This window comes from Chaetodon auriga, chromosome 5 (assembly GCF_051107435.1).
Source record: "Chaetodon auriga isolate fChaAug3 chromosome 5, fChaAug3.hap1, whole genome shotgun sequence".
Classification (NCBI taxonomy): Eukaryota; Metazoa; Chordata; class Actinopteri; order Chaetodontiformes; family Chaetodontidae; genus Chaetodon; species Chaetodon auriga.
The window spans coordinates 5,523,406-5,550,708 of record NC_135078.1 but is presented as its reverse complement, the minus strand read 5'-3'; the positions used below and the strand labels follow the sequence as shown (position 1 = coordinate 5,550,708).

The window sequence follows — 27,303 nt, the reverse complement described above, 5'->3', positions numbered from 1 at the left end:
CATTCTAAATACACCAAAGACAGACTCTATTTTTTTTGTTTGTTTGTTTTTGTTAATACCAAGTAGTTTTATTTTTCTGATAAAATTTCAGACAGGGTACTGGTATAATTACCTTAGTGGAGGCATAATTATTGGCTCGTGTGCCTTGAGTGTCCTTTGGATTTAGCACGATGCAGCCTGAGATACAGTGGAAATATCTGTCAGGCTTGCCTCATCTCCAGAGGGACTATTTCTTTGGTTAAAACTAAGAAAAGCAGTTGGTAGTGAGCTCTGTGTGTTATCCAGACAGACAAACAGGGACACAGTTTCTGGATAGGACTGATCGGTTAGACGTGTAAATGTTCAATGCCATGAGCGCCACATCTGAATTCATACCACCAGACATATATGATTCTTTTTGCAATTGGAGTGAGCTATCTCTTTAATTTAGTTGGTTTTAGTCTGCCACCTGTTGGCTGCTGCACACTGTTTCAACATCATAAAACATGGAACAAACAAGTTGTTTATTGCAGACACATAACAGGCTGTAAACTGTGCACAATTTCTTACCAAGCATCATAAACACTGACATCCATTATCTCCATAGTGACAGCAAACTGATTTCAGTGTATCACCTGTCAGTTGTAAAACCCTAAAATAAAAAGGTTTAACTGGAAAACACTGTGACTGTGCTGATCAATCACTGAAATAAAGACGGTTACACTGGAGCTGAACAGCACATTCAGACATGAATGTCTCTGTAGTTACTCACTAGAGTATGAAAGACATCCATTCCCACATGTCAAATAATTGTGGGCTCAAATTAATGAATCAAAATGCCTTCATTCAATGTTTATGTACAGTCAATGTCTCCATGTTGACCGCACTGTCTTCATGAGGTTTAGATAATCTGAAGAGATTTACCAACAGTACAGACAGATCGTTCTGCTCAGGAAAGTAATTATAAATATGGTTACTCTGTTAACACCTCATTTGTGCAAGGTGTTCATGGTTGATAACTGTCATGTCTGGTTACCAATCAGGTGATTGGTGGAGCATTTTTCCCATCTGTTCTGCACATGTATCAAAAGTAACAATATCGGCCAGCAGGGGTCACTGTTCAACCTGATATCCTTCACTGAAGCTGTAGAAATGAAGTAATCCACTGTAGCCTGCAGGCTCAAACTTTCTCTATGGGTCATGTAGAATTTCAGGCTCTAAACTCTGGTTCCACGTGGATGATGGCTGTAGGATAAATCATTGCTGTATGATGACTCCCCCTCTGTGCAAGAGGGGCAGACTTATCTTCTGAGGGACTTTGCACATTCAACTTTAATTTGCACTGAGAGCTCTGTCTTATGTTTTATCTGAAATGACTTATATTCTATTTGTATTGTCTTTTTTCACCCAGTGCAGCAGTTTTTATGCACACATGTATCTCTTTTTAAAACAGTCTTTTTTCTTACCTACCTCTGGTCACCTTAGTGGAAACTGTGTTTTGCAACACTGCCATTTCCCTTTGTGAATCAATAAAGTACTCTCTCTGCATATCTATCTATCGAAACACCTTTACCAGTGCTTTGCCATCTGGTTTGTGTGAACTCACAGTTGGTACATAGCATCAGATTTGATTTTAAACTGGCCATTTAATAAAAATAACACAGAACGTGAGTACAATATGAGTATTTCAAGACATGAATCTGTTGTCTATGCACATGCTCATACGTTATACTGATGTATAGAACAAGTACATGCACAGATCAAGAGATCTTTTTAAGCACACACATTTTAATGGTACAGACAACTGTGGGGACATTTCATTTTTGAAAGATGAAATTTTATGTGACAACACATCAGTTCATTCTTTCCAATTCGAAGCTATCTAAAGCTGCATATCATTACCACGTTTGCCATCCTGTCTGTTTTCTTTTCGGTCTTCTTGCACTGACAGTCCACTCTCCCCAAATCCTCGAGTGAAGCATTGGTGCAATGAATTCCATCTTCAGTTCAGCGATCAGTGATATCGATCTTCTGTTCCTCTGAGTGGTGAACGGAAACCATTATGTACAAGCAAAAGTAGCACCTAATGATGTTTTGCAGAAAGAAACAAGTAATTCATAGTTTTGCTTAAAGTGGTGGGGTCGTGTCTGAGCACTTTCTATTTAGATCTTCATGAAGATTTGTGTGTCCTTCCAATGTGGGCCTGACAGAGACATGACCTTTGAAAAGTTACAAAAAAACACAGCGAAGCAGCCAAGCAATCAACGGTACCATATCAACTGAAGACTTACACGTGTGAAGAGTGGGACCAACAGTCCCATAAATATCTTTAAACACAGAAAAATCACAGACTGAGCAGTTCAGGCGAGATGCTAGAGTCCCACAGTGTGCACTCCTCCACGTCTTGTCCCTCAGTCCTGACGTCTTATTTTCCTTTCATCAGCAAAGGAGCTACTGTCCTCTTGTACTGTCAACAATGGCATAGATTATCAGTCCAACAATGATGACTGTAGCTACCACTCCGATGCCAATAAACACCATTCTCATCTTCTTGTTCTCCCATCTTTTCTGTTGCTTCACCTGGTGGGTGGTCTTTTCAAAAGCTTTACTCTGGAGAAAGACACAAACAGAAGTTGATACATCACGCTGTTGTGCAAATACACCACTTCTGAATGTCTGATAGTCTTGACTGTATGGAAGATATGCCAGATTAGATTATTCGCCCGATACCGATTTACATATATGACACCTCCAAAGCCTTCCAATCCAGGAAGCGTGGACTGAATATCAGAGCCAGGTTTGTACTTTGTTTTTCATCTGTATAGAAAAGGAACTCCAGGTCTTTCCCAACTTTCCTTTCCTTAAAGAGCCTATATTCAATACGTTTATATCAACAATTGATCACATGACTACTTTGGTCGGTCTGGGTGTTGACAAGAATTGTTTCCATGTTGCCCCATTGGCCCATGTTATATCACACTGTCGAGCAGTTCCCAGACAAGCAAAAAAAACCAAAACAAAACAGACAGATGACTAACATGTATGTTCAAGGAGCACTTGGATACACCTTGTGATGAATTAAGAAAGGCAAATCACGAAAGCACCTCTCAGAAGATTTCAGAAGTTGAGCACCGTGATCAAACTTAATGCTGCACAAATCAGTATTTTCATGTTGACAAAGGATCAAATGACTGCACGTACTGCAACAAGGGCCACCTGTGATGATGCCTTGTATTATCTGAGTCTACAGTTCCTCTCAGCTCCATTTTTTAGCTTCTTTCAGCTCATTGTTTTGTTTTTACAGCCCACATTTGACTGTTATGGTTCAGGCTCTCTGCTGTTATTAGCATCTAAAGTCACATGGAGACAACCTGTCCAGCATCAAAACAGAGTAGAAAGATGCTAAAATGTTGTGTAGAGCTGAGGGGAAGAGCAGAGTCTGGTGATAACCCTCTGTGGGTTTGTCAATATGACTGATCCCCTTCACATTACATGCAGTCACTCGATCCACTGCTTAAATAAAAATATTGAATGGTGCACCTTTAAGTTTGATCATGGTACCAAATCTCTGAACTTCAGCTCAGGAGCTGTTTGCTCGTGCTCATAATCCCTGTTATCAAAAGTGTGGTTCTTCAACTGAAATTTCAGTCGTCTGCCTGTTTGCTTTTTTTACTTCTCTGAGAATTTTGTGATGTAACACAGACCAACGGGGAAATGTGGGAACGATATGACCTGCTTGTCGACCCCCGGACGGACATTTGCCTCGTGGCATGTCCTGGACTCACTCTGTCATACCCAGGGAGACCAGCTCACTTCATTCATCTTAGGAAACAATAGGAAATACCTCTCTAAAAATAGCACCATAAAACACAATCAGGATGTAAATTGTACATTTGTTTTCCTCTCCAGCTCCACCTAAGGTGTATTTATAGACATCAATATGACATTTCCTAGTTTTATTCCCTAGATGCCTGTGGAAAGGGAGTCTGTGTGCCATTTGCTCCAGTCACTCGCCTTCTCCATGCAACTGTTTATGGACAACAGATTATTTAACTCGTAGCTAAAATAACCCCGGGTTACCTTTGCCAGCAGGTTGTCAGCCCTATCCTCCAGCTCATCCAGTTTACCAGATCTCTCATCAGCCTTGTTCAGGTTGTCCAGCATGATGACCTTCACCTCCTCCACATCCTCCTGGGCCTGCTGCAGGCGGCTCTTCCCATTCTCCTGTCCAATCAACACACACAATGGTTAAAAAGTGAGACATGATGTGGATTAATCTAGTCTTTTGGGACTTTTCACAGGAATTTATGTGCTCACATTGTTTGAACTTTCCTACAGTGAAAAAAAGATAACTGTATGGATCGTAGTCATATCTCATTGTAAACACCCAGTGCCAGCTTTCTGTTTGTTGGGGAAAATCTCCCACAACACAGGATGTGATGCACTTTTTGTTTTGGGATAACCAGTTGAATTCACACCTGAAACGTGCAGCAATGTGAAAGCATGTCAAACTGTAGCTAGATTAAAAATATGAGGACTTTAAGGATGTTCACTTTAAAACCCAGAATACAAGGATCTGGTAAATAGCTGTACGTAGCAATGGACATCACATGCTAGCATGTACTTAAGTCTCAAGGTTGCGCTTCCAAGTATTGACCCCTGGTTTTGTTCCCACTGACTTTGAATGCACCTAATGTAAGTTCCTGTGAAATGAATGTCATTCAATTTAATTGACCTGGCAGTGAGAATTTCATGAATATAGCAATGGTTGCATTGTGGGAAATGTAGGATCCACTGCTTTTGGAACTTGACCCATATTAGGGACTAAAAGTCAGGACACCTCAGCGCCTTTAAGGTCTTCTGCACTTTCCCATAGAGAAGTGCTGAAGCTTTAAGTACTCAGGTTGCTTTTTTGCACTAGTTGTGCTTCAGTTATGTCATTACTGTTTTCACTCCTTTCTAAAATTTGAATATTACGTTTGTGATTCCTACATGTTTTTGTCTGCACAATTTTCAGAAACTAAGTAAAATGACAGTCCTACAGCTTCTTGTCCAGACAGGCTGCCAGCTAGAGAAACTGAACCTCTGCCTGCTTGATACAGATCAGACTGACTCGCTGTTTTCTAAACATACCGACAGTCCCGCAGTGAGGTTTAGCAGAACAAGTCATCCTGCTGTGACATGTTTTCAGATTGAAGCATGAGTACAATAACTGTTATTTGAAGTAACTGACGTGCTGAAACTTGAAGCTCCCATGAGAGGACAAACAAGTTATGAGACAAGAGATGAATAAAATGAAGTAGGACAGGTTTTCCCAGATCAGAGTTCCACCAGCAGCTGTTTACACAGTCCTCTGAGGGCCTGGACAGTCAATGAACCAAACAACAACAGGTTAACTGCAGATTGCTGGCGCAGGATATTTAGTGAGAAGTCTGACCTCAAAGCAATTAGTATCCTGACAGGTTTCTCCTTCACCTTTGCCCTCTGAGCCCTGAAAGGAACTCAGCATCTCAGAAGCTGACAGGAACAGGAAACCCACAGATAGAGCAAAACAAGTTCGCTCTCAGCATCTGATTTCATAATTCACCCTCACTTCCTGTGAAACCTTACTGCATGCATACCTCATGCACGTTCACAGGAAGCTAAGAAGAGCAGACTTTATACCAATGGCTGGAGGCAGATTCATGGATGCCCTGAAAGGCCAGTTATCTCATTTTTGGCCCACCAAATGGTAGTTGAACAATAGTCTGTGTTTAAAATTCAGCCGACGTCTTAACACAGGAACTGCTGCCCATTCCAGTTCCCCTCCTTGCTTCCTTCCTTCCCTCACTCCCTCCCTCCTGCCTGCATTAATGTACCTGGCATATCCAGGGAAACCACACCCACGTCATGTAATAGCAAGTTCATTATAAAACAGTGTGGCACCGATCCTATCTGAGCTGTGAAACCTGCTGGCTCGTTAAGTGATAATGCTTATCTTGTGTTTTCAGTCACACCTAATAGACCTCATTCATGTAGAGGGGGAGCATGCACGGAGGTCACTGTGATGTATGCAATGCTGCTGCTGACTGCCAAAAATGCATTCTTAATTCATGACCCAATGGCTTCATGATTAAACAATAAGAAATGCATGAAGGAGAGACAACCATTTATATTTACATTTAACATTTATTTTATTTACACCTCTCTGACGTCACACCTGCTACTCTTGAATTTAAACGTCAACCTGAGTCGACCCACTCCCTGACATGAGCTCCTCCATGTGAACAGTGTAAAGACAGTCGTGATGCTTTCACTTGCGCTCTTTCAATGCATGCTTTTGTTTTGGTGTTTACATTACGTGTATATATTTTCTATGAGAGTCGTCTCAAGGTATTTCGACCTGACACCAGAGTCACGTGTGTTTAACAAAAAAAAAAAAAAGATTCTGAATCTCACTTTTATTATTATCTAGGTAAATATTGATCATTTAAAATCGAAGCCGTGCCAGTTGACATCTGAGCTGTTGTCCCCTTTGCCCACTGTTACCTTATGCCCACAAACTGAGAAGCCCCTGAAAGAACGTTTCCAAAGCACAATCACACAAAGTTTCCTCTCCTACCTCTCTCTTCTTCTAGAAGCTGACAGCTCTCATAATACAGAGTCCACAGGACTTTGATATTGACTTACCATGTCTGTCGCGGCTCGTGCGGTGCTTGCGTCGAGGCTGTCACCGGATCCAATGCATTTATAGAGCAACTCAAGTCAACTTAAGAAACAGGAAACACAGCAGAGCAGCTCAGCACTTTCGAACCTGCCTCCTTGTCCCACCTGATGCAGTGAAACAAACCAGCGCAACGTCTTGCAGCCGTCTTTTCTCCTTGCAGCTCGCCTGTGTCACTTTCACTTCTGCGGAGCTGCGGTCGGCCTTCTGCCTGTTGGACTTTGTACTGTGACTATGATGCGTTCAGGGTATTCCCGGAAACTTTACATGAAGGTCACGTGACCGCAACGCAGACCGCTCGATGAAGTCTCGTTAAGAAGTGCTTCTGCTGGTCGGTCTGAACATGATGCTTCAGATTTCCCTCAGTTTACCGCAGTCCACAAAGGCCCATTCACAATCGTGGGAAATAACGAAGCGCTCTTCTCAAGTACAATTTTTGTGATACTTCCACTTTACATGAATATTTCCATTTCATGATCCTTTATACTTTGAGTCCACTACATTTGTGCGACAGCTATATTTACTGGATACTTTCTAAAATTACGATTTTACATTCAGACACATATGATAACCCTATAAAACATGAAGCATTATTCAACAGTATGTAAAGTGTTGAAAATTAGTCCCACGTCAACTCACTGCAACATCATAATGCAGCATACATGTTAACGCATCAGTGTGAATAGTCCAGTAACATCTCAGATGTTAGTACACTCTGAAATAACATGACGCCTGTTTTTTTCCTTCTGATACTGTGGTGTATTTTTATATTTTAAAGTAAAATTGTGAAATGCAGGCTTAAGTAGAAAAGTAAAAAAATGTGAGTGGAAAACAGTAATCAAATATATGAGTGACATTTGACATCAGGTGTCAGGTACATGTTGAAATGCTTGTCATAACTGCAAAACAGTGCAGTACTGTAAGTTGACCTGTGGCCCATCCTTGTCCAAATTTAATCAGGACAGTATATGTCACATTCTCAAATCAGGTTAAATTTCTTTATTCTATATTTATTTTGTGCTTATGATATACTGCAGTGGTTGCCTTCATGATTTGATTCACCACTGTTGACCAAACATGCTTTCTCTATGTTTAAATTATTTTTGGAATATCTTTCAAAAGCCTAAATTAAGGACCTTTATCCATATTAAACAAAAATATGGCCCTGAGTCGTATCTTCCACCTGTTTTGTAGAAGCCAAAAATCTTTAGTTGTCACAGTTGAGAACTGGAGTTTGAGCTGTGTGAGAGGTGGAAAATCTTTTGTACTCTACATATTATGATTTGTACTATGCAGACGGTGATTATTTTGTCAATTTTCCATGATATGGCTCAGCTAACCCTGAAATATACAGATGTTCAAGATGAAAAATAGGAATGTTTGTTTTGTTTGGATGTAGTTGTCTTTGCTAACTTTGTCTCAAAAGGCAAGATGGACTATTTTTAAAAATACTTAATCTGATTTCTTAGTCAGTAATTTATTTATTTTGCTGTAGACACTGAAAGTCTGCAGATCTGACTGCGGAGGTGGTTGGAGCAGGTTTCTGTGATTATTAGACTTTGTATTTTGAATCTTCAAAATGTGTCCGCAGCACTCTAGATCTGAATGAATTTGTGTTGTCTTGTAAGGCCAAATGAGCTGAGTATAGTTGTAGGGTATGCAATGACACAATAATCAAATAAATCATCTGTAAATTCGCTTCTAAACTCTTATTGATGTCTTTAGCACGATTACAGCAAATGTCAAGCCGTATATAACAATTCATATAAGATGTAGGTTTATGTAAAAGTGCATTATTATCATTACAGCTGTGTCAACATCTGCACTTCACTTTCCGTACATATAATGTCATTTTTTTTTTCTCTCGGAGTGGGAAGTTGAAATTACCAGGGGTACTTGAATGCAGCAACACTCAGGCTGAACATTGACATTCTCTTGCCTCCTTTATCCTGCAGGAAAGAAATAAAAAGTGGACAACAGACACACCATAAACATACTCACAAGTCTTTCCCCCTGACTGGTGTGTGTTCAGGGAGAGTGTGGCAGCATCCTGATTGCTTTTTTCTTTATATCTTTGTCTTGAGTGTTCAGCCAGTCCATTTCCAGCAGGCCTTTGCAGGCTTACTGCAGAACATTGTGTGCAGTTTGGTCACTGATGGGTGTTGCCTACTTAAGATTTTAAGAAGGTGACTGCTGGTCCACCCTTGTGAGAAATATGTGTAATATTCACACAATATCCCCACAGGGGCTTCCACTTTGTGGCACTAAAAAGTACATCTACACTGACCTTATTGCACTTTTTTGGTACTTTATTTCCTACTACTGAATACTGTTACAGAATTTTTGACCTTTATTGTAGCAGTAGTATTTGTAGGCATCTTTTCATTGAAAACATAACAATGGTGTCCTTGTCTTGCTTCAGACTCCTTGGTTGCTTAAAAACAAGGAATGTGGAGACCTATAGGTTTTTGAAGGATTGAAAGCCATCAGTAACTAAAATTACATGACACTGAAGACTGCTCCAGCTGTGTGTGTGTGTGTGTGTGTGTGTGTGTGTGTGTGTGTGTGTGTGTCTGTATGGCCATATATTACTCACATTATGGGGAAATATATCTGTTTACACCGTCATATTGTGGGGACTCGCCTTCTTTATGGGGACAAAATAAACGCCCCCATAATGTAAATCATTACATTTTAGAGTGAAGACTTCGGGTTAAGTTAGGTTTAGATTAAGGTTATAGTTAGGGTAAGTCTTCAGGAAATGAATGTCTATGTAATGTCCCCATAAATCATGGAAACACACTGTGTGTGTGTGTGTCTGCCACACTTATGATAAGGAGCTAACAGGCAGACAACACAACCCCATTGTAGCTCAACTGCATCAGTCACATGAGCAATTAAAATTCCTTCCAACAGTTTTGATTCATTCAGTGACAGATGCCAAAAAACCCCACCATCACACAGACCCCTTTACGCCTCTGATTGTGGAAAAGGTCTAAATGTAACTGAGAGACCAAGACATAAGAAGTTGCTGTATGATTAATTCATAACACATCATGAGACATCATAAGACACTTTCATAACACCTGGCACACAGCTGGACTACATTTCTTGTAATTTGCACCAAAGGATGCAAAAAAAAAAAACAAAAAAAAGGGATGTAAACAAATAAAGGATCTAAAGCTAAAAAAGGTCACAGAGGTGCAGTGAGTGAGAAACAGGAAGTAGGGTGAGTCACACATTTCTTCCCCTTGTGTGAATTTCTACAGGTGAAGTTTGTAAAAGATCAAAATCCCCCAAGAATCATTTAGTTTCACCATGAAAACATTGGTTTAGATACACCTTTAGATACTACCTACATGAAACCATGTAAGTATGAATAATTGGTTATCATGGTGTTTACTCTGTTATGTCCATAAATCATCTTTGAAAGGTTTTGGATTATTTTCATTGCATCACATGCTATTCTACAGGTTGTGATGAAAGCTTAAACTTCATGCTGTCTGGAGTGCTGGGATGCTGAGCAGCAGGTGGTTCAGAGCCCAGCAGGGGTATGACACTAAATACAGAACTAGAATGGATTACATTTAAGAGCTGAGGGAAAAGCATGTGATACTGTCGTGGATTTTCCTCTTAGACATTTGGTTGGAATTGTTTGTCTGCATTTGAAATAAGACGAAGGCCCAGAAAATGTATATCTAAAAGAAGTGTATTATCGAAGATCAATCTTCTTTTCCAGCCATATTCCTCACTGAAGAGTTTAGACTATCGGTTATCTTCATTATGACATGACAGTGTTTGTAATTCTGGGAGGTATGGTGATATGTCCCTGTAATAGTTATCACTAGACAAAAGGCAGGCGGTGCATGTCAATCAAGCACCCAGGCCTGCAACCTCTGTCAGCACAGACCTGATAAACCATGAATAAATAGAGCTAATCTAAAACAACACATCTAATACCGCTTATAATGTGCTGTTATCAGAGGGGAAGCAGGAAAGAGGGTGGTCCGGTAACTGCGTCTATCTCCTGGAACATTATGGTACTTACTCCTCAAGCCAAAGTGGTGGTGCAACTCAATTTCTGTGACATATCATAAGGAAAAACAACACTATCATCATATATTGTACACAGAACAGTTACATTACTTTATGAGGCCACTTGCATTTTATGTACTTCTGCTACCAATATGACTAGTAATACTACTACTGTTTAATGTAATAGTACAGCAACATATTGTACCATAATAAACCATATAATAGAAAAGAATGGTAATAGTATAGTATAGAAAAGTACTGTAGTGTAGTGTAGTGCAGTGGTATACCATATTGGGTTCTACAACACAATATTATAGTATAGACTAGTAAACTAGTGTATTGTATAGTATAGTATACTGATGTAGTAGTATACAATACTGCAGTGCACGTACCAAACCATACAATAGTATAATGTGTCATAGAGTAATAAAGTATTGTTTTATAGTCTAGTACTACTGCTATTCTAGCACACTACTACTACTATACCTTAGCATAATATAATCTACTGTAGTATGGTATAGTTTTGTGTAGTATTCTCTAGTGCATACTTGTATAGTATAACATGGTGTAATCTAATATATTCTAACACTCTGGTGTCATATAGCATAGTGTAGTTGTATACATACTTTATTATGTAATTCTATACCATTCTAATATGGTATAGTATAGTAGAATAGTGTACTAATTTAGTATTCTATGTTGGACAATTGTGTACCATACAGTGGAAAATACAGTAATGTTGTGTAGTTGTATTCAACATTATACTGTACAATATTAAAGCAGACAATTCAATAGTCTGGTAATAGTATAGTATATTATGATAATGTCTTGTAGGGCAGTGTAGTGCTGTGGTATTTTATCGCCTCTGCCATACAGAGCTGAACAGAACATATATATGATAAAGTGTACATGTGCATACTAAACCATACAAAAGTATAGTATAGTACAGTTTAGTAGTGCAAAGTAATATAGTGGTACACTATACTGTGGGTACTATACAATACAACAGTATTGTAGTGGATACCATAGCATGTGCAGTATAATATAGCATAGTATTGACTTTAATCAGATGTTAATGTACTTCATGCATCATCAAAGTACACATATAATCACCATAATACATCTGGGACAGAGTATTTATCATTTCTTCTGACATAAGCAGCACATGAGACTTTGTCAGGTCAGAGCTCAACAGAAGGCTTCTTCTGGGAAAAGCTGCTCCAATACAAAGGCCATATTCAGCCCGCTGATGACCCTCCCTTCACATCATTGTCTAAAACCCGTCCATGGATGATGGCAGACTCACATCCGCATGACTACAGCAGGCTGAGTCCAGGCTGATTTCCCATCAGTAACAAACGGGCTTTCAGTGCCTTTTTTTTGTTTGTGTTTGTCTAAGAGGCTGTTGTTCCAAAATCCCATAAGGCCTCTGTCAGGGGGATAAAACCTTAACTTTTAGTCACCACTTGTTGACAAAACAGCACATTCACTGCGATGGGCTCCACAGGTTCACTGCTGCTGAGTCAGCAGAAGAGGTGATCCTGTGACGGCCTGTTCAGCTGTCGACCCAATCTTCGTTTTGCCCTCCACTGCAGTTCTTCTACGGCTTACAGTGTGGTTCAGATGCAGTTTGGGAGGTTGACATGTTTGGTGGGCTTATTTTGTCTCTTGTTTTTGACCTTGGAAAATACTGAAAAAAATACATTGAAGGGATAGTTCACCATCATTTTGATCCACTTCCTGCCTTCATGTGAAGGTCAAGATACTTTAAAATAAAAGTAGAATGAAGGAATATTTGATAAAAGCATAAGAGTAGATGTGCCCGTTAACAGACCTTAAAGTTTCATCTATCCGTAACAGATGTGAGCACAGAGGAGGCATTTTGGCGACTCGCCTCACCAGCTGGGCCTGATTTGCAGTGTATTTTTTTTTTTCTTACTGCATTCTTCACAGTCCTCATAATAATACAAGCCACTTTTATTTGAAAGTTTGCAGAGTTAAATATCCTTTTCAGTCAGGTGATGACAGTATTTCAAAAACCCCCTTTGTTGTTGCCTTTGTGCCATTGCTTAGCTGTATTTGCATGACTAAACTGAACAGAAACCAGGAGTGTGAGAAAATGCCCATTATGCCCTTTGTACTTTTACCAAAAGCTGATCTGAAGTGCCAGAGAAGTTGCAGGGGAATCCCCCACAGATCCACTTCCTGCTGTCTCAGATCAGTCGGACTCTTTGTCTCCATCTTGTGTCACTTCAACAAATAGCAGCAAGTAACTGCTGAATTGTTTCTTAAATCTCAGAGTTATCAGAACCCAAACCCTCTAACACAGTCAGAGACCTGCTGCAGCTCAGAGCTTTTACCAACAGAAAGTTATTATTGATTGAAAAGCCAGTTAGTTTAGAAATGACATACAGCTTTTTTTCCTATTATCACAAAAGAAAGTACATGAGGGCGGCACGGTGGCGCAGCAGGTAGTGCGCGTGCCTCACAGCAAGAAGGTTGCTGGTTCGAACCCGGGGTCGGGCAGGGCCTTTCTGTGTGAAGTTTGCATGTTCTTCCCGTGCATGCGTGGGTTCTCTCCGGGCACTCCGGCTTCCTCCCACAGACCAAAAACATGCTCATTAGGTTAATTGGTTTCTAAATTGTCCATAGGTGTGAGTGTGAGTTGTCTGTCTGTGTGACTGTGTATGTTGCCCTGCGATTGGCTGGCGACTGGTTCAGGGTGTACCCCGCCTCTCACCCATTGCTAGCTGGGATAGGCTCCAGCCCCCCGCAACCCCGAAATGGGATGCGCGGGTAAAGAAGATGAATGAATGAATGAATGAAAGTACATGAATAATGCATTGGATAAACGGCGTCTTAAGAACAAATATGCTCATGCTGTACTTAAATACAAATTCAAGGTACTTGTACTTCAGTCTTTTCTCTTCGCGCTACTTTCTACTTTCACAGCGCTGCATCTCAGAGGGAAATATTGTACTTCACAACATTTATCTGACACAAAAGATGTGAGGAGTTAATGACTGTGAGGGCCTATTGGTTGACATGGGCCCAGCAGGAGGAACCATGGAGGCGCTGTAAATGATCTCTCTCAGCTGGTTGGCTGGAAGAGGCCGATCCTCCAGAAGTAGATGTGTGGGAACAGACATGGGCCTGAAAGCTGACCTTCAACAGCTGAGCCTGATGATGTGTTTATTGAATCAAAGTAGCAAAGCCATATGTTAAAGTGTGGAGGTCTTGTGCCTCCCAGAACTTGTTTTCAGTCACAGCAGCTTCACAGCAGCAGGAGCAGCGTCTCTGAGCTGAGCTCTGCTCTTTTTCAAGAAATTAAACACAGCGGTTTTCTAAAATCCTATTCTAAAGTCCTCTCAGCTCAGGAGGAAGTTTTGAAACTCAACACAGTTCACAGCTAAATTTCACACCATTAGAAGTGAGCAGTAAGACTTTTAGGATTGTAGGATTTCACAACTATGTGATTTTTGTTCGACAACAGATTTATTTTGTGTGCAAAACATCAGTTTATTTTACATTGATTGTGTAATACTCACATTTGATTTTTGATAATTAGATTTAAAAACTGTGTACTACTGGTAGACTATAGACCTCTCATCAACAATGTTAAAAACCTCCAGCACTGTTAATTTTTTACATCCAATAAATTTGATAAATACAAACATTGTTACATTGATTATGCACAGAACTGGTCCATGTACATTTGTCTGTTTGCAGGTGATCTGCACTGATGGTCCAAATCAACCTCCAGTGTAACAGCTGAGGGGTACCACAAGGTTCTGTCCTTTGTCCCTTGTTATTTATAATCTACTTAAAACCAACAGTACACAAACACAGACGTAAAATCTACATTTCTTTCGCAGATGACAGTCACTCCGTTGTATGTTCCTCTGCACAGTCCTAACCCTGTAACCATTGCTCACAAGATGAAATGCGTCACTCTTGGGAACTCATACTTCCATCTTTCACATCCATGTCATTCATACACTCAAAGGTCATTTTGATTATACTTTAAATTATAGCCTACAGTGTACATACGTAAAGAAGGAAAAAAAGAAAGAAAGAAAGAATACAAAAAAAGACATTGTCAGTTGTTATACTGATGAATAGCTTCCTGTGCTATTCTTTATACTGTAATTTTTCCCTCTTGCATGTCACTGTTCTGTATTTCCCTGTCCCTTTAACCCAGTAACAATATTGACTGTTCCCTGTAATTATTAAATGAAAGGTAAACAGTGATTCAAAAAAGCCCTGCCTAAACACTTTCCCTCCAGCTGCTTGCCTTCCTCCCTTGATCTTACATATTAGTCCTGGTAAAGGTACCCAGCATGTATTTTATTGAAACCATGTATTTAGAAAATAATTACATTGGAATATTCTGGCTATAAACTGTAATTTCTATCAGCCACTGAATTTTGCACTTGCAAGTATGGAACGGTTGCTGCACTTTATTTGTGTGGTGGGTAATACTTTATGCAATAGGAATGTATTTATCTTTATTTGAATTGAGTCTATATGTACATTGTTTGTATGTCTGTATATTTAGGGCTTGTTGGTGGGAGTGACTATAGGAGGCACAGGCACACTGACAGGGATGACCCCGGTGGCCAGCAGGATGACGATGAGGACGATGATGAGGACGATGAGGACGATGACCACGACCAGCTTGACGTTTTTCCACCAGTAAGAGTGAGCCACTCCCTGAGATGTCTGCTTGAACTGTTTAGCCTGAGCAGGGACAAAGAGCAGACAATCCACTGAAGCAAGAACTGAGTTCTTGACACACGATTTTCTCTTACAGACCCCAAACTCATCAATTTGCTCTAACTACACCCAACTCATGTGTCATTGAAAACACCTTTGTATAGAAAGCATATAACAACATTTATCACCCTGTTAACAGAGCAATAGAAAAAAATACACTGACATCAAAGCCATAAGCATATGGTCACAGACCTTTCCATATTTTGGTTCACTTGCCTGACTTGCTTCCAAAATTAAATGGAACATTGGCATCATCAATGTTATTATGTGCAGCGTTAGCCTGAAAAAGGAGCTTCACGGTAGTTCCTGTAATAATAACAAGCATTTACTGAAAGAGACACATTTCCTGGAATGGGAAAACGGGTTGTACAGGAAGTAGCAACTTCATCCCTGATGATGAGCAATGCAGCCTGTGCAGCGAGGCCTTTAAAGAGCTTTGTCACCTCCCGAGGTGCAGCTGGAACAATGCCTTCCCAAAAAGTGCTTAATTCAAAGTTCAGGCCGGGTTCATTTGTGTTCTGTAATGTCTTGAATACAGGATGACTCTGGTTTACCTGATGTTGATGAACACCGAGGTCATCATTAAACAAACTCTTCATTTGACCTCACATCACAATATGACAGCACAGTAACCCACAGATGCATTAATGCAAGTTAATGAATCAAAATACTCGACAACATAACCCACTTTTACTACTGATTGCAGTAAAAGACTCCTGCAGTTAGACTGACCCCGTCTTCCATCTCCTTTGCCTTGTCGAGGAGGTCGACCACGTTTACTTCCCGTTTCAATATTCCTTCCATATTCTTCTTCATTGTGTCTATGACTTCATCTATCTGATCCATGAAGGCCTGCATCTTGGTCTGTGGTGCTGGCTCTGCCACCGCTGTTCCCGGCTCCTGGGAAGGGGTATGAGAGAAGACAAAAAGATAAAAGACTCTGCTTATTTGTTAGTTTTAAGCAGCGTTAAATGCGAGAACTTCATCATATTTTAGGGATCAATTCTTATTCAAATAACGTTTAATAAGTAACTGACTATTATATGTGTACCTGACTCAAGTATTTCCATTTTCTGGCACTTTATACTTCTACTCCATTACATTTCAGGGGGAAGACATTGAACTTTTTACACCATTACATTTATCTGAAAGCTATAATTACAGGTTACTTTTCAATTTTACTTCATGGCTCTAAATTACTTCTGATCAACACTGTACAGACATCATCACACTTTAATTTGTTGTTTCTGACATTTTCAACCTCATTCCGGTTTAATTTCTGCCTGAGCCAAATTCTAATTAAGTACATTTCCTGATAATATCTTGTGTTTGTTTATTTTCTGAAGCATAATTTGTCATTTGGACTAGAAGATGTTGACGTTCACAGTAGCTGTGGTGTCCTTTTTCCCCACTATCTCATGGGACTTTGCCCATAGATTATGAAGAGCCAAAGCACATTTTCAAAAAGCATCCTGCCAAAAGAAACTTCCCTGTCTGTCTGTCTGTCTGTCTGTCTGTCTGTCTGTCTGTCTGTCTAACCTTTATAGTAAACCAATAAAAGCTGCTAAATATGAGGCTACCGCTCACTTACCATGCCCGTCTTGACTCTTGCTGTGTTTGTACTAAGCCTGCTACGTATTCGATGCACTTAAAGATCCCACAACATGGGTACTTGAACTTCTTGACAAACAGCAATTCTTAACTGGTGATGTCATCTGTGTTAGTGAGTGAAATAAAAAAAAGTCCAGCCATTGTCATCCGAATTCATTCAACAATCCTGCCTCTCTGCCCGTCCTATCAAATCAAACTGCCTTTCTCTCCATAGTTGATTGGTTTGCACTTAAGTCTGACAGACCCATTTAAGCACTTTTACAGTGTGACTGAAGTCAAGTTCAGGAGCAGGAAACGCAGCTTAGTCAGTGCAACATTTTGTTGCTGTCTTTCAGCCATGCTGGTGGCCTGTCTCCAGGGAGGGTAATGTCAGTCTGTTGGTCGGCTGGTTTGTGCACTACTTACATCCGGATTGAAACGGTTTAACAAATAAGGTTTGACTTGACATTTGAACAGAATCATATGGTCCCCACAAGAAGAATCCTACAAGGTTTCAAGTTTCAAGTTCTAAAACACAGTGTTGTACAATGAAATGCCAGTTGTAGTCCCATTTAGAATATTTTTATTTTCATGATGGAGGTTGGAAGAGGAGTTGAGGAGTCTCACAGCCGGAGGAAAGAAGCTGCTCTGCAGTCTGGTGATACAGCAGCAGATGCTTCTGTATGGCTTGGCAGACAGCAGCAGAGTGAACAGGCTGTGGCTGGGGTGGGTATTGTCTTTTAGTGTCCTTTGGGCTCTGTGCAGGCACCTCACCGACATCGCTGATGCTCGGTGGATGGGCACAAATGATGTTCTGGATGGTTTTAATCACCTGCTGCAGAGCTCTCCTACCCATGACTGCGAACATCCCATGCCAGTTTGTCATCTTTCCTGTCAGGATGTTTTCTATTGGTCCTCTGTAAAAATTAACAAGAACTTGGTGTGGGAATATTGTGGAAGATGTGAAGCTGATTCCCAGGAACCTAAAACTGTTCACCTGCTCCTTCAGTTTCATAGATGTAGGTCAAAAATCAGCTCTTTGGAGTTGTTGACTTTGAGAAGTGGGATGTTCTCTGAGTACCACCCTGAAATATTGTTGATTTCCTCCTGATATGAATTCTCACTGTTGCTTGAAATCTGGCCAATGATTGTGTCAACCTCTAACTTCACAGCAGGATTCTCTGAAATGTGGGAATTGACTCATGACCTGGTGCTACCAGCCAGATGACATTTCTTTTTCCTGACATAACTTGGAAGGATTGCCATGAAATACTGTACATTCACATTCCCCACAGAATGAGTTGTGATAACTTTGGTGATCAACTGACTTTTCAGACGGTGACGTCATCAGGTCAAAACTTCTATCTGCCTCATCCTTTGGTTCATGACCAAATATTTGCCTAAATAATGACACACCCACCATCTGTACTTTGTGTTTGCTAATTAACAGATGTCAGCATGCTAATACGTGTCATTGTTTGGTGCATTGTTATGTTGTGCAGTGTTGATATGGAATGAATTATTCTGGTGAAAGGAAGTAAATCAACTTGAAAATGTGATGGTGCTCTCTATGATGCGTTCACTGTATTCCAGAAATGTTACTACTTATATAAGGTAATATGTAACCATCCTAACCAACGTCGGCCCCTAGAAGCAAGCTTGACAGACTTTGTTTTCACCAGGCAAGTAGAGTCTACTGACAGACTTATCAAATCATATCATGGAAAGCATAGGATGCAGTATTTTTTGGGAAATTAGGGACTTAAAGTGACGACATCTCAGCCTCTTCTGCTTTGATTTTGACCTTCAGGCAGATGATTGCTGGACCCCTATTGAGAATGTGTGTAATGTAAATAAATGAACTCATTTTGTTGCAATGTTTGCTGTTACGATTTATTTTTTTCAAAGTTAAATGTCCTCATCTTATATTCACTATTATCAGCAAGTGGGTTTTATTCTTCATCTTATTTTACATGAGAGTTCTATCCTGGTTTTTATGTTGTTTTTTATGTACAGCACTTGGTTCATATGATTTCTCTGCTGTAACAGAGCTGCTATTCTTGTGTGAAAGGTGCAAGAACAATGCAGTTATTAGATGTTCTCAGAGTGAAATTGTTTCTGCTTTTGCTCAGTTGTTAGTACAAACATGTTAATTAACTGAACAGAAATGAAAAGTGGGAGGAAGTGCTGAGAACTATGCGAAGCATCTCCTCTGACCTACTTCCTCAAGTCTCCGATTAGCTGGAGTCTCTGTCTCCATCTTGTGGCACTTCAACAGAGGAGGGGACACCATCAGAGCTGAGCCATGGTAAATATTTATTTCTCATAAGACCGTTAAAACCACTACATACCATAAGTCATTAGAATCAGACCCTTTGAGATTTCTGTTAGTCAAGCGATCAGCTACATCACAGGTCAGCTGAGCAGCATTCTGGTACTTCATCTGTTTTGAGCGTGTGGATTCAAAATGACATGAGTTAAAGACATTGGAAAAAAATGTGAACACAATGTCTCACCTGCTGCAGCTGGAGCCTGCACGAGTCTCCCACAGCATTAATGAGGTCAGTATGAGTGAACAGGCAAAGAGTTTAGGACGACTACACCCCAGAGCCATGTTGAGAAAAAAAAAAACAAAAACAAAAAAACACCATGTAGAAAGAGCTCCTACACAGCCTGAAAATGATTGACAGCAGAATAACTGAACTGTACCACTTTATAATTAATCAGTCTGGATTTTGGATAAGAAAAAGAAAGAACAAGAATGACATAATAAAGCATTAAATAAATAGCCTCTAAAAGAACAGATACTTTAACACAGTTAAAGGCTGATGCAAATATACATATAGGTGAGAATACATTGACTATTTACAGTTCATAAGTAGGATTATTTTGTCCCCTCTGAAGCTAAACTAGTACTGTGACAGCAGAGAGAGGTGGGAGGTCGTTTTCTAGTCATGAGCTGGAACTGTGAGGCCCTATTGGTTGACATGGCCCCAGCAGGGGGAACCACAGATGGGCTGTAAATGATCTCTCTCAGCTGGTTGGCTGGTAGACTCCGATCCTCCAAGACTAGTGTGGGAACAGACCTTTGACAGCTGAGCTGCTGGTTTGTTTATTGGACCCAAGTACCAAAGCCATACATTTAAACTGCAATATTTCTAGAGTTAAAACACAGTGAGGAAAAAGTGAACATGATCAGTTAAAAAGGCCGATGATACTGCACAGCACAAATGTACAAATCTACAATTTTGTGTTATCTTCCCCTCTAGGCACCTCACATTTCTGTAGAGTAATAGAGTAGAAAAACTATGTAACTTTCCAGTCTGTCTGTGTACTATTGGCAGAGTACAAACCTCTCCTCTAACATAAGCCCGCAGCACCAATAAGGAGCCTATGACAATATTTCCAAAAGATTTAAAGCAGTGCTGAGTGTACACATTCAATAAACTGACAAATTTAAAAAGAATTTCAATGGAATGATTCTTTTTTTTTTTCAAGACTGTTTGGCTTCAAAGAAGCTGGAAGCACTCCGAAAGGTGGTACAAATGGTAACATACAAATCCATCAGACAATGCAGCCTTTCAAGAAATATCGTGTGACCTAATTTGTCCAACGTCAGCAACAGAAAAAGTCAAACAATGCTGCCTGATTGCTACTGGACACTGCATTTTTCATCTTTTAAACTATACAAACTGTCCTTTACAAAAGGTGCACATATGTGAGAACATTCAAGACAAACATGAGGCTAGAGAAATCCACATACATTACTTCCATCTACACTCACTGAAGGGACTTTCTTGTTGCCAGGATGAACCGTTGGTGGTGAAACAGATAAACCATGGAGAGTCGATGTGGCCGTATGAAGCACTCTTTGCTGCTGTCAGGTGAAGACCTCAGGCCGTCCTGAGACTTTTGCTTAATTTCTCACAAATTCAAAAAAAGCTAAGCTGGAATTTCAAAGAGTTTCAAAAGCTCATGCGTCATTAAAGTTCCTTAAACCAAAGCATGAAGTCCTTGAATTCCAATATAAGCAAGAAAGATACCAGTAACTGCCAGAAGCTGACTCAGAAGTACTACAGGTTTCACCAGACAGCAGTGATTTGAATGAGTCTATATATTACTTTGTATACTGTGCAATAAGAATGTGTTTGTTTATGATTTCAGGATGTCTATATGTACATTATTTGTGCGTGTGCTTAGGGTTTGCTGGTGGGATTGACTATAGGAGGCACAGAGGAACTGACGGGGATGACTCCAGTGGCCAGCAGGATGATGATGAGGACGATGACGAGGACAATCACCACGATGACCACGATCAGCTTGACGTTTTTCCACCAGTAGGAACGAGCCACTTTGGTAGACGTCTGCTTGAAGTGCTGAGCCTGAGCAGGGAGAGGGACGAGGGCAAAGTGGTTCAGTTCTTCATTAAAACGTCAGTCAGTAGTGGGTAACAAATCCGTGTTGCTGACATCTTTTTCAGTTGACATGGAAGCTGTGGCAGCACTCACTAGGAGCAGTTAATTTAGTATATTATGCTGATTCACTTTCTGGCTGAGAGCTAGATGAGGACATTGATACTGCTCTCATGTCTGTATAGTAAATATGTTGCTGGAACCAGCAGTGGTTAGCTTAGCTTTGCATAGAGACTGGCAGTGGGTGAAACGGCTAATTTGGCTCTGTCTGAAGGTGACAAAATCTGCCTACCAGCACGGCAAATTGTCATTTTTACACTTCGGTGAATGAACAAGAACAAGAAATTTTCATATGAACTGGTTACAAAAGCTGACTAATCAACATATTATATCTCGTTTGTGGAGGTAAATCGATTTTGTTACATTTAGACAGAGCCATGGTCGCTGTTTGCTTGTTGCCACTGTGCTGTTTTTTTATGAGGCAGGTAGGTTGCTATTTAGGAAGATAATGTTTCTAAAATGATGCTTTTATTTTGAAAGCGGATAGAGTAGAGACAGGAAATGTGGAGAGCGAGAAAGAGGAGTATGACCAGCGGCAAAGGTCCCCGGCTGGTGCTGAACCAGGGCTGTAGTGGCTACATTGAACACATCTTTACTACGAGGCTTCCAGCTATGCAGGACGATGGTGATTATTTTCACAGTTTTCTACCATAAAAACCATCAGAATAACTTGAAACATGCTATCACCACATACAAAATCTGACAATTAGTAACAGTCTGTGATAGCATTCAAATTCACATGAAACCTAACAATGGCTACTTATTGAGTGGCTGAGGAGAGTTAGTCTCTGCCACTAACTCTGCCCTACATAATGCACAGGCACCTCACTCATGTGACTTTGATAATGACTCCCTCTGATAGGCAGTAGCCCCGTCACTGCTGGCATTCTGACATACCACTGCAGAAAAACCACAGGTCATTGACATTAATAATGACTGCGTTCAGTTTATCTTGGCCTGCCTCTGGGTTGTGGTTCTGGCTCGATGGCTGATTAATATGGTTTCCTGGGTCACTTCAGTGGAACAGAGCCAGTTAACGTCATCAGTTCCACCTGTGCTTTTCCTGCCATGACAAAATCAAAATGTCTACCGTGAATAATGTCTTCAGAGCCTGTGCAGCGAGGCATTTCACCTCAGACAAAAGGTTGTTGGGCTAATGAGCCCGATCACCTGACGAGGTGCAGCTGGAACAATATCTCATTAAAAAGTACTTCAAAGTTTAGTAAGAAAAGGCTACACTTAGATTCATCTGTGTTCTGCTAATCGAATATGAGATTACCTCTGCTGACTTGAAATACTGTTACACATGCTTTATCTAACACCATTGGTGCAATACATGGGAGCCTAGTTCATATCTCAGCCCACTTTGACAGTTATTCCAGGATAAACTGCGGTAAGACTGACCCCTGCTTGCAGGTCCTCTGACTTGTCCATGAGGTCATCCAGTCTCTCTCCTCGGGCCAGGATCCGGTCCACATTCTGCGTCATGATGGTTTTCACTCCATCTACCTGATCCTTCAAGGCCTGCACTTTGTCCTGTGGCTCCGGCTGTGCCGCCGCTCCTCCTCGCTCCTGCCATTGGACAGAAAAGGGTCATTTAAGAAAATCAGCTGAGGAATAACATACGTGAGGTGTTGTTGGCTAGCTTGCTAAATTGTTAGCCTGGGTGGCTTCCAGATGCTGTTGCCTAGCAGCAGTGTTCTCACTTGAGGGCCAAGCATTGTGTACACGACCTCGACTGTTGTCACCACGAGCGCATGAGTTCCATTTGAAGGAAGCATAAGATGCATTTGAGTTGCACTGAGGTAAAAGTAGGATAAGGCTATAACAGTTTTACCATGAGGCCTTAAATATTCTTTTGTTTATTTCCTCCTGTCCCTCAGTGTCTGGAAACATCTGTTGGACACCAGTGTAAACCGATACTGCCTTAGATTAAAAAAAATCAAACCCGGCTGGCATTTTCAGACAACACTGAGCGTGACAACTGGTGGTGGCTTTGAGAGTTCTGCACGTGACAGCTGGCTGTCAAACCATTGTTTTTACATCTCTGAACGCCTGCTGCACGAACAGTAAGATAAGTTGTGATCTTTCACAGTCGTAGGTGTGATTTCAAAGCATAAATGCTATAAGCAGTGTGGTGTGTGTGTGTGTGTGTGTGTGTGTGTGTGTGAGTGAGTCTGCATACAGGCCTTCCATGTCCCATGAGTCAGCACCAGACCGTAAACGAAGCTGTCTCTAGGAAACAGAGCGGGCTGTGCTGTCATCTGCGGCCCCCCTCCCCTTCCCTCTCTCTCTATTCCCATCTTCCTCCTTTCCAATGTTTCTTTCTTCATTCTTTTAATGCTTTTGGTCCCTTCTCTACCCCCCTTCACTGTCGCCTTCTTTATCTTCACTCTTCTTTGCCATCCTTCCATCTTTTTATTTTCCTTTAGGTTTGTGCAGCTTCACCCAGTTCACCTCTCGAAACGCCTTCACAGATTTGCTTCTATGCAGCTGTGGACCGTCTACACTTTGCGCTGCTACTTCTGTGTTTCACTTGACACATTCTCTCTTCTTTATCTCCCTATCAAGAAGATCCACGTCAGCATTCTCATCAGATGCCTCGCTGTGCATGTTATGTTGTTTTTTCTTTATCTAACTGCCATTTCTCCAACTGAGTCCATTTGTCCTACATTAAACCCTCCTTGTATAACCATGACCTGGAGAATCTTCACACACGTACAGTATAAAGCAGGTTTTCTCCTCTCTCCCTTTCCTGTACCTGCGCCAGTAGCTCGCTGAGGCTCACTGAATGGCTGACAGCTATCAAGTATCAACATTCACAGAAAGACGGAGAAAGAAACATGTCCAGTGCAAGACGTTCATGCATTGACAGCTACATTAAGTTTCCAATCAGAAACATATTCCTCTGCTGTGCATGGAAAGTGACTTCAATCTTCCTTTAAATCTTGTCAACTCTAGCGAAAGCCTGACAGATGAGGGAGCGTGTACATACTGCGCTGATACGTAAGGACTCAGGAAGATACATCCAGGAGCTCTCTCTAAAATAAGACTGAGATCAATCAAATCTTTGCCATTAAGCTGTCTGACTGCTGCTGTACATGCAAAGGATGGATTTCATTTGTCTTGGCAGGCCACATGAAATCCTCATGTCCTAATCTAGTCAAATTGAAAACCCTTATCTGTGAGTGCACAGGTCTGAACAGACCACATGCACACACTAGACAGGCTGTGAGATTTTCCTTTTTTAAAGTGTCCTGATAATGCTGATCTATTGTACTTTGCTGGTTATAGTTTGTTGGTTTAGCTCCCCTCATCGCAGCCGAGTCAGTTCAGCTAAAGTGCAATAGTTTTTCTGGACTTTCAAAGAGAAGGAAGGTCATGTTTCAAAACCACAGAAGTCCGTTTTAAAATAGGAAGCAACAGTTTGGTGTCAGGCGCCTGCAGCAGATACTCGTTGGACAGCGTCAGCGGATAAGCCTTTGTTTCTGATGACTGTCTGAGACGACCTGTGTAAGATATGAGTCCACACACTCATCACACAGCTGCTTTTAGCACAGTGGGGGAAGACTGCGGAAGGAAAGATGCATGTCTTGTAATTTTGAAGGTTGTCCTGAATAAAACAGCAGTATGAAGAACAACTGAGTCCCAGAAGAGCCTGGGACTCAAGTCAAAAATGTTCAGCAAAGTTTGGGAAAGTTAGCCATTTCAAACTACCTTGACACATAGTGCACAGGTAATGTTATGGCAGGTGTACAAGGTGCAGTGAGTTTTCTCTGCTGCTTGTCTTCGCACTGGTGTGCTGATGCAGAATGCTGGCCAGAGTTTGAGCCTCTCGTGTGTTAGCTTTACATTCAAATATAACCACATATAAGTTAGACAGCAGTGACCTCAAACTGTGAAAGTTTATGTTTTACTCAAAAAAGGTGTCGCACGGTGGAAAATGTCTATGCCGTTCGTCTGAAAAACACGGGTTTGTGAGAGAAATGCGGCAGTTAAAAAACACAGTGAGCCTAACTGGGCCGGGTTTTATCCGTGGGTAAGAAAGTTAGCATTCAATTAGCACATATTTAACTGGGGTTTGGCTGCCGGGGACAGTGCTTCTGAAAGATGTGGAAAACTGACGTTTCACTTAGAGACTGAAGTGAAAACCTGATACAATAGTTTCCGTGTCAAGAGTCTGACTTGCGAGGAATAAGAACAACGAAAACATTTGCTTAACTCCATGAAAATCAGTATTTCCACCTTACACTGCGTGGCTTCAGCAGTGGGCGCAATAAGGCCATTTTGCTCGGCTTCTCTGAGACTTCCCTCTTTCAAAGGTGAAAAGTATGCGCTCACTTACGAAGCCAATTTTCAGACTTGGTTCGACAGTTTTAAGTCAAATGTAACTTATTCTATCCGGAAATGCACCTGTTGCACGTCGTGTGTGACGTTAATGGTGAGAGCGGAGAGGCTTTCAACACAACAAAACAAGCTTCAACCATTATCACCTACCGGATCATTGTCCATGTTGTTGGAAACAGAGCTCTTTGACCGCAAACCCGATGGATGGATTTTCTTTTAGGTTGTTGTTGTTACTTAAACCCTTTAGAAAACCTCCTTAAAGACTCGAGTTTGATGCTCCTTCAAAGTGAATACGTTTCCTCCTCTGTTTAACTTCCTGGTTGTTTCCCCCCCCCCCCCCCTTCAAACTGAATTCCTTCGCTTCAAGTGTCAAGTGGAACAGAACATAAACACAATTTCCCGACCAAACTTTAAAAATAAAGTACTTAGAACTTTGAGAGGAACGTAGCAGCGTTACAAAAGTGGTTGGCATAAGGGAATTATCCAAAAGCCTCGAATGAAACGTGAAAATGAGAAACTTTTAAAGGACCAGGTTTACTGGACATCTATCTCACTTTAGCCACAATTTCAAAATAGATTTGAAACAATGAGAAAACACATTCTCATAAATGATATTAGCCTGAATTTATCTTTAGCCTTCACACTGAAAGTTATGAAACATACTGTTTATTTAGCAAAGATGCGTGTTTTATTATGTACATTGTTTTTATACATATTTGTATATAATTAGTTATTTTCACTTTATAATAAATGTAATGATGTTATGTATTTTGTTAGCCCTTTGTCCACATTGTACCATGATAATTGTATGCTTTTATTTTGAAGGCTCCGTCCAGTGATTTCCTTTATTGTTGTGTAATTCAACAACTTGACGTGGCTCCCCCATCTTCAAGACGGTGTCATACTGAGGTGTTGCCATCACATGCTGGCTGCTTGCCTAATTACAGAATGATGAAGATAAAGCTATCAAACGTTTGATAACATTAGATATTCTCCTTGACAAACTAAAAGCTCTGAGGCGTGAGCTGGGTGTTATGTCATCTTTGTTTATGATCAAACAAAAGGACTAAGGCGTGAAGGTGTGCTCAGGAAGCCAGACAAACATCACTAATGTACCATGAGGCCACAGCAAGCACTGACCCACCGCCAACGCTTCCTCAGTAACAACAGCTGAGCAAAGTGCGAGGCAACAGAAAGAACAGCTATCAAACTGGTAACAGGAAGGATTTGAATTGGACTTTTTAGTGACAGGTTTATTCAATATTCAGATATCAGAGATGAGGATAAGATGAACATGCCATTTTATTATGGCATGTTTATTTCATTAAAGTGTCTAAATATTACAGGTGAATGGTCCAAATGTGAACACATGTCTACAGTCTGAAACACGCTCACTCTGAA

At 40.8% G+C, this 27,303-nt stretch overlaps 3 protein-coding genes across 3 annotated transcripts; all 3 read right to left on the bottom strand.

Moving 5' to 3' along the window:
• Positions 1-1,747: 1,747 nt before the first annotated feature.
• Positions 1,748-6,916, bottom strand: vamp5 (vesicle-associated membrane protein 5). The gene is made up of 3 exons (XM_076730690.1): positions 6,649-6,916; positions 4,060-4,203; positions 1,748-2,589 (listed from the first exon to the last, which is right to left on the bottom strand). The coding sequence occupies exons 1-3, from the start codon at positions 6,649-6,651 to the stop codon at positions 2,431-2,433; spliced, it is 306 nt and encodes a 101-aa protein (XP_076586805.1). The 5' UTR covers positions 6,652-6,916; the 3' UTR covers positions 1,748-2,430.
• Positions 6,917-15,045: 8,129 nt separating this feature from the next.
• Positions 15,046-17,863, bottom strand: LOC143320643 (vesicle-associated membrane protein 8-like). The gene is made up of 3 exons (XM_076730472.1): positions 17,858-17,863; positions 16,226-16,393; positions 15,046-15,457 (listed from the first exon to the last, which is right to left on the bottom strand). The coding sequence occupies exons 1-3, from the start codon at positions 17,861-17,863 to the stop codon at positions 15,272-15,274; spliced, it is 360 nt and encodes a 119-aa protein (XP_076586587.1). The 3' UTR covers positions 15,046-15,271.
• Positions 17,864-19,380: 1,517 nt separating this feature from the next.
• Positions 19,381-26,287, bottom strand: vamp8 (vesicle-associated membrane protein 8 (endobrevin)). Its single transcript, XM_076731695.1, has 3 exons — positions 26,053-26,287; positions 22,960-23,127; positions 19,381-21,465 (listed from the first exon to the last, which is right to left on the bottom strand). Exons 1-3 carry the CDS (start codon positions 26,065-26,067, stop codon positions 21,280-21,282), a joined length of 369 nt encoding a protein of 122 aa, XP_076587810.1. The 5' UTR covers positions 26,068-26,287; the 3' UTR covers positions 19,381-21,279.
• Positions 26,288-27,303: the final 1,016 nt, after the last annotated feature.